At 35.2% G+C, this 12,875-nt stretch overlaps 2 protein-coding genes across 10 annotated transcripts in view; one reads left to right on the plus strand and one right to left on the minus strand.

Moving 5' to 3' along the window:
• Positions 1-1,032: 1,032 nt before the first annotated feature.
• Positions 1,033-8,468, minus strand: Ccdc59 (coiled-coil domain containing 59). The gene is made up of 4 exons (XM_003475903.4): positions 8,182-8,468; positions 6,929-7,229; positions 4,897-4,996; positions 1,033-1,495 (listed from the first exon to the last, which is right to left on the minus strand). Exons 1-4 carry the CDS (start codon positions 8,333-8,335, stop codon positions 1,334-1,336), a joined length of 717 nt encoding a protein of 238 aa, XP_003475951.1. The 5' UTR covers positions 8,336-8,468; the 3' UTR covers positions 1,033-1,333.
• The window catches only part of Mettl25 (methyltransferase like 25), an 85,418-nt gene continuing 80,996 nt past the window's right edge, over positions 8,454-12,875 (plus strand). For 3 of the 9 annotated variants that reach the window (XR_010049396.1, XM_063255222.1, XM_063255221.1), the window contains exon 1: positions 8,455-8,783. Coding sequence is in view for 5 of the 9 variants with exons in the window: in XM_063255222.1 (XP_063111292.1) it covers positions 8,522-8,783 (262 nt within the window). In the remaining 4 variants the exon portion in view is untranslated. Of the gene's footprint in view, positions 8,784-8,968; positions 9,036-9,067; positions 9,386-12,875 lie in introns of those variants that run through there. The other 6 variants (XM_063255219.1, XM_013159291.3, XM_063255220.1 and 3 more) reach the window with 6 other exon arrangements.

Genomic DNA, 12,875 nt, shown 5'->3' on the forward strand with positions numbered 1-12,875 from the left:
TCTCCAAATTGAATGTATTATGTATTATAAACTTACACCAATGTTTTTCTTGAAAGAGACAGACACGTAGCTCAGTGGGAAGGTGCTGGGTTCAATATCCAGCACCATGAAAAATCTACATAAAAAAATTTTGAAATATTTACATATTTCATGTCTAAATTGAGCTACTTTTCTGACAATAAGAAAGTGTTACCTTCCATTAACAAATAGTAAAAACATTCATTTCATTTGCAATTTCTAGGGTACTTCAATATACTAAGGATTTCATTTCCCTTTTAATTTTCTTCATGTTATCACCATCTTGAATCTTTTTTACAACCTTGAAGACTTCTTCCAAATGCCATTTCACACATGAAACTTTCTGATTGTTTTAAACAAAACCTCTTTCCTGAGGTACAGGCTGAAGATCAATCACAGCAGTCACTGGAGCTGTTGTTGACAACACATATCACTGAGCCCATCTTCACGAGCCTCATCTCTCTGAGGATAAGGGCCTCAACTGTGCTTTTTAATATAATTTCAGGTTGGACTGGGTAGCACTGAAACTCCTGGAGTTGTGTAATTTGTATTGTACAATCATCTTATGATGACTATAGTCATGCCGTTCTCATTTTGCTACCATCCAAGTCAGGAGAAGCAGTTTCTCTAGCTCAGAAGGATACCACTGAGGTTACATGGGGACAGTGCTCTTAAAACACAGGCTCTGGAAAACACCTGTGATGCTATTGGTTTTCCTTCATCATTTAAAAGGTCTTACACCATTAACTAGGTATTTTCCATTAAAAAAATGTTTGTAATCCAGATTCTTAATTCTTAAGCCAAACTGCTTTATGAAGTCTACTTTATTATGTTGGGGACAGAAAACCTATTCTCAGGTATTTTGAAAAGTCATTTTTATGTAACATGTCTTTAAGATAAAACTCCAAGAGACATCTTTGCCTCTAAGTAAAATGAATTTAAAATCTACACACCATAGCTAATTACTGAACTGAAGAATGTCTGTATAAGTGAAATGATTCATTGAAAATTCAGTTTTTCTTCAAAAATTTTTATTCTGTATCAGTCTGACATGTGACAAAAGTATTATAGGCTTTGGCCTGTCTTCTAAATAGGTTTAAGCGCTTTGACCTAATCTTTCTCCAGAGGCAAATAAATATAACACCGACCATATTATATCAGCTATACATAATAAATTTTTTTATGAGAAAAAATATATTTGTACAGCTTAGTTCATGTTTTTGTGACAAATTTAGTTCACTTTCAGAGACCACCAATTTCTTATCTGTAAAAACTCAGCAGGTATTTTTTATCCTAAAGGACAAAAACGTCTGATTCAGCTTTTTTCTTGTATTTTTTTAAGAAGATACTCCATTTGTAAATTCAAGTTTGGTTGGCCCTTTTTAGTCCTTTTGCTTAATATTTTGAATACTTCCATTTTTTTCTTTTTGTAGAGCCTTTGAGCTTCTTCTCTCTGTTGTTTTCTCCTCTCAAATTCCTGAAATTATTAATATATGTTACTTTCATTAATCACAAACAGTACATTCATTTTAGAACTTGTATTGCAATAACTACCATCATGCAAACTTTCTAAGATTTTTGTTTCTCATATTTTACAAATGTGAGTAGTTTCCCAAATCTGAAGCAGTATACCATTTTCCTCACACTGTTGTATAAATCAGCAAATTGTAGTTTTATGAATATATATAAATAACATTAGATCAAAGAAAGTAGAAGGAATCTATTTATATAATTGTGTTATTTAATTAAGTCCACTAAGAGTCTGAGAGGACTTTTTTTTTTTTTTTGGTACTGGGGATTGAATTCGCGACCTTGCACTCGCCAGGCAGGCACTTATGCCACTGAGCTAAATCCCTGGCCTGAGAGGACTTTTAGAAGTTAACAGTCTACTTTTCTACGTAACACTAAAAACTTCACTTCCAGAAATCTACATATGGTTTTCTTTTTATTCTCTGAATTATAGGCTTAATTAAATGAACATTTATAGACTACTAGATATGTGCAAAACATTCTGCTAGACATTATGAACTTTGACCATTTAATATTATACTGATTTGACCTAAGATGAAGATTGAGTATAAAGAAATAGAATTCAAAGCTACAAATATTGAAAAGCCACTGTTCGTAATGTACTACGTTACTTACTAAATTAAATACAAAAGTTGAAAAAGTTCTTAAATAATGTAATAGATAGGTTTTTTCAATTCTTCCTACAACACATGTAGCCTCCAAATGACACTAGAAAAAAATGTTTTTACATGAATCATAAGTAAAACGTGTATTGCATTTGTTAAAAAACTTTTATGCTACTTTATTGTGTTCACCTTACAGATGGCACACTGAGCTCAGTGACACTGAAAATAATTTACTCAAGATCAACAAATGGTAGGGCTTGGTCTCACATCTAGAATTTTAAGTCTCCATCATGTTATACTGTTATACATGTTATATTCTCATGATGTAGTATTTCATTATCTTAGTAAGCACATAAAAAATCTAAAACTTATTTGTGAATTTAGGTATATGAAGCACAGCTTACACTAATGAAATTTCTCTAAACAAAATCATTTTCTAACTATATCCTTACCTTCAATTTTGGGTCTGTACTTAATACTTTAAATTTTGATTTCTTATGTGGCCTTGAAGCCTTATAAAGTTTTCACTTATTAATTGGAATGGCTTTATTCTGGGCTGCTTGATATTATTGCCTGTGATGAAATGAACAGCTATTTTGAAGAAAACAAGACATCATAATAGCTAGTGCTGATTTAATACCATCTTGTTTTGATGCCCAACCAAACTATGGCTCTTCTGTCTCCATTGGTTTTATCATGTTGTACCTTGCTGGATTTTATTATATGTAATAGTATAAACAAAAATTGTTATAGGCAAAGAGATAATATAAAAACCATTGTTCGTTTTCTGTTAGCTGGTTCTAAATACGCTACAATGCTTTCATCCACTTGAATGGTTTTACACTGTCTTGATATGTCTGATGCTATAGTATATGAAGTTATATTCAAATATTTCAAGGAAAAAGACACTATGGTAACTACTATTAAGTCGGGTTATTTGGTGGTGAAGCACTAGGTTGTTGAAACTGTCATGCTTTGACCTGTATTGTTATGTTATTATGTCCTCTTTTATCTCAATCTCTCCCTTATTCATTAAAAAAATTATTTAATTATTTTTTTATTACTTTTTTAACTAAGGGGAAAAAATCAAAACATTAGCAGGATATATTATAGTAACTTTTTTGATTTCCTATTAACTTGATTTGAAGTTCTGTAATACTCCCACTATCTTGTTTTGACTGATTATAGACTCTGTTCCGTTCTGCATGATAGTATCAAGTTTGAGGGTATAGGCAACTACTTTAAAGGCAATAAGATTCACTATGATGCCCATTCTGGTTTGACTATTATTCTCTTTTGAAGTCCTGTAATGTTTACAATGTTTAGGTTTTACTGGTCTTGTTCTCTACTGTTTTGGTCAACTTTATAATACCTAATGAGATAGACTCTTCTTAAGGAAGCAAGAGGCATTATGGTAACCATTGTTGATAACCTTGTACTCTGTTTTTACATCGTGTGCTATGTCTATCCTTGGTTTTGACTGATAGCTTTACTTTGTCATATTTGATTTTATTCTCTTCCAAAAAAAAAACCAGTAATAACTATGGGAGTAATAAAACCCAAAATGTGTAAATTTTGTTGTAATAAAGAGAGGAAAAAAAAAGTGCTCTAAAGGATACAACAGCAAGTGTGTTTAGGTGTGTTAAATAGATGACCGTATTAATGTTTTTGACTGGATCACTGAACACAACTGTTTGCAGTCTCACTGTTTGTCCACTTTGTACGCTTTGATCCTGTGACTTGAACCACTATCTCTAGGATGATAATGTGTAATCTGTTAACCGGTGATTTCTTGCTGGTTTTTTTTTTTTTTTTTTTTTTTTTTTTTTTGTGGTTCTGTATTACTTGTACCCTTACGCTGTTTTGTTTTGTGGTTTTTTCTCTTTTTCCTTTTAAATTAAAAAAAAAAAATTTTTTTTGATTCTCATTTGTAATGGTGTCAGCTTTTAGATTAATATTTAAGATCTGAAAACTCTAAGAAACTGTTAATTTTCATAATTACATAACCCTACCCCTCCATAACAGAAATTTTAAAAGGATAATAAAAGTTTAACAGCCCCTAGGCTTCATCTGATACACTGAGGGACAACACAAAAGGTGGTAGAAAAGCTATAATGTAACAAGTATAAAATAGGTCCAGTATTTTTATGGAGATATGTTTGTTCCATTTTAGTCTGCCATCAGATTAATAATAATCATAAAAATTTTAGATGTTAAACTCAGTTTTCTCAATAGCACATATTCTAAAGCACAAATAAAAAGGAAACTATATGGGGTGTTTGTGATTGGTAAATGATAAATTAATCACATTAATATAAAAAAACTATCCACAGCTTCGCAGTTTCAACAAAATGAAAATTTTGCTGAAGCTGTAAATCATTTTGTTTACTCACTTGGGAAAGTCAGTTAATCCTGTTCTGAATAATAAAGTGGCAACTTGCTGTTAAGTTAAACCAGTTGGTTTTTTGTTGGCAAGACCAATTCTTAATGTTTTATTCTAACATTTTCCCTTTGACTTTTACTTGCTTCTATTACTGCGTAACAGCTTTTAAATACTATTTCTGACCTACTGGTATTACCTGAGATAATACAAAAATTAGAATGATTCAAATCTCCAACTCTGCTTAGCACAATCATTCATTCAAGAGACCACTATATGCCCAACACCAAGAAGCACAGCTTACATACACTTAAGATGAGTAAGAAGAAATGTACCTAAATATTTTTTTTAAGTAGAACTTACTTGTTTCTTAGCAGCACGCTTAGCTTGTATCTGCTCATATTCATCTTGTGCTTTTTGATTGGATGTTTTCTTTTTCTTTTTCTTAGGAACAGTCATGGAACTTCACAAGACAAATTAAGACAAGTCACAAGTATTAAAAACGACTTAGTCAAAATTCTGGAGCAATGTGGTGTCAAATATAGTACTTGTACAGTAAAATCTCACTAATGCAAATTAAACAGAAGAAACTATAGTCTCTATTGGTCTATTATTAAATGTCCAAGAAAAATATTAAGTTGCAGCTTTTAAGATTAGAGATCAACTAAAGGGTGTGGTAAATGGAGATTCTTAAGGAATATTTAATCAGGGAAAATACACAAAGCTTTGAAAATCCTAAAATGTTGAAGAATTCAAAAAACACTAAACTGACAGATATGATGGAAGTTGTGGGTATAAACTTCAATCTCAAAGTTCTTTGAACACCTTGTCTCTATTCTACTTCATCTACTTAGTCACGAATCACTGTCATGTGCTGTACCTAATCTCCATTTAGAAGCATTCTTTCTTAAAAATGTTCACCTCTTTTAAGTCTTCCTTTTGCCAGAGTTGACTTGATTACTTGGGGTTTCACTTATTTCCTCAAGTTAACGTTTCTTTCCTTGTCTCTCAACTCTTCACCATCTTTATGCCATAACTAGAACATATTTCTATAGCTCCCTTTTTAAACAAAGCAGGTTCTGTCTTCTTCTAACTACTAATTTTATGTTTTAATTTTTCATAGTCAAGTTCCCAGAAACAGTCCATCTTGTCATTTTCAATCAGTGTAACTATTAAAATACTCTCAGGTCATTAATAATTGCCTGTACCACAAACGTAAAGAATTGTTCTCAGTTTTGTTTTCTACTAATTTTATAATATCTAACAGCTGAACTATTCCTACTCTCAGTTTTCTAATGTTGGCCTAGCTGCATTCCCCAAATCCCCCAGTTCTGACAATTTCATTTGATTTCTTCAATGACTTTTTCATGTTTTCACCTCAAAATAAAAATTCTGTAAAATATATATTTATCTTCTCATGTGCCCTGATTTAACCATTTTCAATCATCACTGAGAATGTTTCAAACATACATTTCTTGTGTTTATCTTTTCCATAGCTTTATCTACTATTTAATGATAAGTCTACTACCTACTAAAAACATGTAACTTTTAGTATCCCTGTATTTATCTCCAAATATATTTTTTTCCTGTGGTTCTATTTTCTTTCTTTTCTTTTTTTTTTTTTTTTTTTAAATAAACTCACAACTCCAAAGGGCAAAATTTCAGTGAAAAAATTATGGTCCCAGTAATGCCTGACTTCTCTCCAAGTTTTGACTTTAACAGGTTTTCACTTGATATAGGCAGTTTTATAAGTTAGCTCTCATGAAACATTGGTTTTACAAGCTGGATAAATGGCATGCAATTTTTTCTTTCTCCAACCTATTTTTATCCTTTGTAGAAAATCCAAATTAGTAACATGAGAAGTATTAGTAACAGAAGTACTTATTATGTTTTACTCATCTTTTTAAATTCCTGATATAAATTAACTGAGTCATCACAATCTCTTGGCTTTAGGAACAATGTTTACCTGAGTGAATGATCCATGTGTGATGCTCTGGAGCATAGTGTCTCTCAATTACATACTTACTATCTTTCTTAAAACACTGGAACACCAACACATGAAATCTGGACCTGTAGTCCAAGCTGTTAATGATTATTCTCTTAATACATCTCAAAAATTATTTTTTAAAAATATTACTGACAGAAGTTAACAATAGTATAAACTATATACATTTGAGAGACAAATTTAAAACTCAGATCTTTAAATTCTCATTTTATTTCAGTTATATTAAACTAATCCAATTTATTGAAAGTTAAAGACTCCACGTAAACATGCTCACCTAAATATACTGACATTTAAAATGTGTTAGTAAGAAAAATTCCAATTGCTACACACATTATCTTTCATAAAATATTATGTATATTTGAAGTTAAAGACTACTGAAAAAGAACATACCTTACTGTTTTGCTACATTGCTCTGGATGAGGCTGATCCTGATCTTCAGACAAAGCACCCTCAACTATACACTGTTCTCCAGGGAAAGGCTGGTTGACTTTTTCTTCTGACAAAGGCTGTTCAGCCTTTTTTAGCTGTTTTCTGAGTCTTTCCTCTTCAGCTAAGTAGAGATGTTTCAAGTGATCTGGATACTGATCTGTGAACTGAGATTCCTGTGATGTTCTAGCCTTCTTTTCCTTCCATAGTAATTTCTTGTAATTTTGCTGAATCTTCAATTTTCTCCGAAATGCAAAGCCTTGTCCTACAGTGAAGAATAAAAATCAAAATCACAGTAATAGAATATAAACAGAGCTAAAAATAAAGCTTAAATACTTTTTCACACTCTCAATTCAAATACTAGAAGTATTTTACTTTGCTTTTCAGGTTGTCAAGAAACAAATTTATGTTGATGGAATAAACAGCAAGTTGGTCCTTTACAAAAAAGGACCAACTAAGTCAACAGCCACGCCGTAAAACCTCAAAGAAAAACTAACCAATTAAAAGACTGTTGTACCACAGTTTCAAATCAAAACACACTTCCTGACAAGTCCAGTTTTTTTCTTTTTCTTTTTTTTTTTTTGGTATCAGGGATCAAACTCATGACCGAGCGCTTGCAAGGCAGGCGCTTATGCTGCTGAGCTAAATCCCCAGCCCCAAAACACACTTCTTAAATCACCTAAAAAAAAAAACTTAATACGAAAAATTTTATCATTTATCTCAGAGAAAGTTACTAAAAATTTATTTTCGAAAATAACTCAAGTAGCAAAGACAGTGCGTGACTTTGTGAATACTTAGCAACTACTTTTAGACTGAACTTTTTTACAGTAACGCTTCGAAAAGTGACCTGAGCACCCTCACAAATAGCAAAAGACCAAAGGAAAGGGAAAAAAAGTGGAAAAAGACTGAAGGTCTGCTGAGGTGTTTGCAATCACCAGGGCTTTGGGTCATTTCTAGCCCATAAGGCAGGGGCACAACACACATACACACTGGAGCCGCAGACACTCTCCACCGTTATAGAGAAGGAAAGCAATCGTGAAAGGGAGCATTGCGGGAAAGACTTTTAAACTTCAAAGTGAGCAACTCCGTCCGTCTTCCCAAGCAGAGGAGCTAGGGAACAGCTTGGGCTGCCGCGAAAAGGCCCAGACTTGGCTCTTAGGCAAGTCACGCATGGTAGAGCTTCCTTGGCCTGAGGACTTGAATGTTGGGCTTCTTACCCTCGCGGACGCTTCCCGCGAAGGCCTGTGGATGGTTAGGCCACCAGGACCTCCGTTTCACATTCTTATTTTTGAGTCCGACCGAAGAAACCCCTTCGTCTCGCACCCCTAAACCACTAGTCCGCCACCTCGCCGCCGGGCTCACTGGCGCCATCTTGTAAAGACTACATTGACGGAGGACCCTCGCGGACTCGCCCGATATACGTCACCAGGCTGAATCAATCGATCGCCCTACTGAAGTCGGGCTCGGCGCTCTACTGGTGGTGCTTGTACTACTTCCGACAGAGCCGTCGCCGCACCGCCACGTTTGCGCCACCTACCGCCCAGGAGGGTGAGTGTCATGGCGGCTGTGTACCCTCTCCCGGTGACCCAGGACCTGCCGATGCTGCGTACCAAGTTACAGAGTCTGTCGCGGTTTCTGAAGGACGCCCTGACCATTTCCAACGCACATACAGTGGACTTTTACACGGAGTGCGTGTGGAAGAGGCTGGTGGACTTGTCTCCGGAGACGGTGCTGGCCGCGTTGAAGCCGGCGGCGGAGGCGGAGGCGGAGGCCGGGTTTTCTGAGGCGCGCCCCCTGGTGGAAGCGGAGAAGGGATCAGGTGAATGGCGTCCGTGTGGGAAGGGAAGGCAAGGGGAAGGTCCTGGCCTGTGAGTTGCGCCCTCTGTTGGGAGCCGACCTGAAGCCCGTGGGCGGCGGGCGGAGGCGGGGCGGAGGCGGGGCGGAGGCGGGGCGGAGGCGGGGCGGAGGCGGGGCGGAAGCGGGGCGGACGCTCTGGCTGTGGAGCACGCTGTTGGAGGAAACCAGCTGGTGACCGCGAGAAGCGGGGCGTGGGACTCACCACTTCTGTGGGGTAGCTCCTTTGAGTTTCCGCAATTTAAGGCAAACTGGAGAGGGTCAGGGGCATTCATTCATTGAGCAGTTCTGTCTTATTTTGACAGGAAAGAAAGGAACGGTTTCTCGCAGGGTTCATAGATTTTTAATGGGGACGTGGCAGAAGATAATTCAATAGTTAAGGAAATACAGTTTCACCTCGTGGTAATGGACAAGTAGAAAGTCAAAACAGGGTAATGTGATAACGAATGCGTAAGGCGGCTGCCTAAACTTCAAAGATCCGGGACAGGAAAAGGCACCAGTCTGCTGAGAAACCAGGCAAGGGATTTCAAGGCTTGGGCACCTCAGAGTTGATCTGGCAAAAGCCAGGTGAGGGACGGAGGCGGATGCAGTCAGCCAGGCTGGCTGGGGTCACATCACGCAGGACTTTTAGGGCCTTCCAAGGAGTTTAGGTTCTTAGGGTGCTGGGGTCCATTCGGAGCGACATAGTAAACTAAGCTAATACACATTTGGGAAAATACAGTCAGAGTTTTTGGACCACCGGTGGGGCCTTAAAAGAATAAGCTGAGAGGACAATTATGGGACTTGCACAGGAAAAAGGTCTTTGTATGCTGGGTTAGAATAGAAGTAGTGAAATCTTGCATATTCAGTAACAATTCATTTTTTAAAACTGTTTATAAAATATCTGTTACATGCCATGAATTTCTGTAGGCTCTGGAGTTTCTTGCCCTCAAAACGCTTAGATTCTACCAAGATTTATATTTTGGAAACAGAATGACCAAAGGACACCAACACCTAGAACTTTTCCGAGCTTGCTTTTAGGCTTTCCAAACATTGTGAGTTCATTCGTACAGATTTCTGTAAATGCAAAGTACCACTGGAGGGACCATGTGTAACAGCGTTTGGTAAACACGTCTTCCTTAAAGTCACTATGGTTGAACATTTCAGGACCTCTTTAGCTTGCTCTTAAAAAATCTTGTACTTGTGTTAGCATGACAACTTTATTCAGACTCATAAAGAGCAGAAACCATGTTTGTCTTGCAAACTTATGTCTTCTCAGCACCTGGAAACATACTTGACATACATTAAGTACTTAGGAAATATTTGTTGAATGAATGGTCCTTGTTAACTTTCAAAAGGCAAGAAAGAAAAAAACATACTACCATTAAATATGGAGTCCAAGATTTTCATGTGTGTTTAACTCAGTCTCCGTACAATGAGAGAATTAGATTGCCTCACATATCGTAATAATTAGATTATTATTGTATATCACGCAGTGTGGTATTTTTATGAATATTTTATCTTTTAGTCTTCGCATCAGCTGTGTAAGAGGTTCTGTTACTTTTAATTGATAAGGCTGCAATTTAAGTTAATTTCCCAGAGAAACCTTTCACCTGGCTCAGTTGACTCCAGAGTCTGACCTTTTCATATCCATAACAAGTGTACTGTGAATTAAATTTAATTACCAAGTTCATTTATTATCAAGATCAATATGTAAAGCTACTAATATTTCCACTCGATTATTTTATAGTGTTTCTTTCCCCTTCAAGAATGTAAGATTATTTTCTTCACTGCCTTTTCTCCAGCGCCTAGAACAATGCCTACTCAGAAGTTAATAGGTATCCTATCAATCTTAGTTAAATGAATGAATGAACTGGTTCTCTGAAAGTGAGAATAAATGTAGTTATCTTTTAGAGAAAGTTTACAACCATCTTTTTTATGTATCCAACAATGGAATCTAGACTAGATTGCTAACCTTTGAATGTTTGTAGACCTTTTTATACAAAAGAGTCTATTGTACAAATTGTTAGCTCCTATTATTAAAAAAGAATACATTCTAATATTCTCTTTGTATAAGAAATCTTAATTTTTACTTATGAAAAGATAGTGATTTTTCTCTCTCACTGTATGCGGCCCTTTATTTGTGTTGGAGATCATTAAAATCTTTTGACTAGATTTGTGCCTTATTAAAGCATTGATAGCTACCTTAGACAGTATGAGTTAGCAGTTAGATTTGTAAAATGTCAAGTCAGAGTTCAAATTTCCATTCTACTGTGTACCAATTCAATGATTTGGGAAAAACTTATTTTTTCATTGAACATTTACCAAGTGCTAAATATGTGCCAGGAATTTTTCCAGAAGTTAGGGAATTAGCAATAAACAAAACAAAAATATTTCCTTCATGTTGCTTGTGTACTAGGAGGAGGAAATAGCCCTTCCTCCAAAAAACAGTTTTAAGTACCATGGATAAAGATAGATAAGAAAGGAGTGAATAAAAAGAGGTAGAAGAGGAAAATATAGTTTGTTTTATGTAGGTTGTCTTGGCAAAACTTCATTGAAGTTACTCTGAAAGAAAAGACTTAGCTAAAAAAAAAAAAAAAGTACCATGATGTTAACCCCAGGGGAAGAGAATTCCAGATTGTGAAAGTAGAGAGTACAAATTCCCTGAGGAGGAAGAATACAGGTATGTTTAAGGAAAAGCAGGAAATAATGGACACAAACAGAAGTATTTCCCCTACCTACTTACCTACCAATCTTTCCCCTACCTACTTAAGCTTTTAAAATTGGGTCAGATGTTTTGTTTGCATTGCATAACTTATTGCTACTGTGATTCAGTGAGGACCACAAATGATACAAATGAATTTAAACTTAGTGCTTTGAAAGCAAAGGAGAGGCAATCCTTGAGCATCTCTCCTAGGATCTCACTACAATCAGTATTCTTCTAATTTGCTGTGGTCATTGATAGAGCTAAGAGTAGGTCAGTCATCGCTAACCCTTCCAACCAAGGTCTGTGATTATTTTTATATTCTGATTTGGTTTTGCAAAAACAACTCAGTGTTTCTCAGTATAGTTCTGAGCTAGGTGTCGTGCGTGTATGCAACAGTGAAGGTGTAGTCTCTGCAAAACCGTATGGTACATCCCAGTAGAAGAGACAGAAAATATCAACTAATTGTATAAAACACAACGAAAAGATGAGGTGTTCCATTATAAGCAGAATTTTATTCTATTTCCTTCTCATTTGATGAGGTCTGAGAATTACATTCTGTTACATTTTTTTTTCTTTCTGTAACATATGAAAATCCTGTGCTCCTAAGCATTACGCTGGAACTACTTTTTTATATAATTTAATTTCCAGCTGTGGGACAATGCTTTTGTCCAAAACTAGTTGACTTCATTTTCCAAGTAAGTTTTCAATAAGTTTTAATTAAGAACGTGTATATATCTCAATTATGGAATTGGTTTCTGGGTTAATTTTTTAAATTCTTCCTAATAAAATTCTATTCCCTCACCCCTACAAGTCAAGCTGTTTTTCATTTATTTTATTTGCCATGTGTTTCTTAAAACTTTTCAATGCCATTTTAGTAGGAATTGAACTAATCTTCCATGACAACTACTTTACATAGTAGGCACACACAGTTAATTTATGTTTTACCTAATTTATTTTTATTTAGCAAATGAATTTCTAAATTTATGTTTCTATGTGTATTTTCCCTTCACATTAAGCTATAAAGAGTCTGTTACAGTTAAAATACTATGTTAAATATTTCCATTTTTAAATTTGATTTCATTTTTATAAATAATGTACTTAAATATGAAAATACTTTTGCCACGGTTAAATGTACTTATACATTCAACGTGTTGTTTTAATATCGGTACAATAAAGACAGCATGTCAGTTCCTTAATCATTCCAAAAGCATAGTTTCTAGGTTTAAATAACATATTTTTTCATTTCATATGCAACTATAAATGAAACTGGAAGCGCTTAGGCAGAACATTTCCTAGTATGCTATTAGGTGATATAAATTAACTTCTTCTAAAGCAATAGGATGTATTGTTTTCTCCCTGGGTAGATTATAG

Source organism: Cavia porcellus, unplaced genomic scaffold, assembly GCF_034190915.1.
Source record: "Cavia porcellus strain 051 isolate PalLab524CR breed Dunkin Hartley unplaced genomic scaffold, mCavPor4.1 scaffold_8, whole genome shotgun sequence".
Lineage (NCBI taxonomy): Eukaryota > Metazoa > Chordata > Mammalia > Rodentia > Caviidae > Cavia > Cavia porcellus.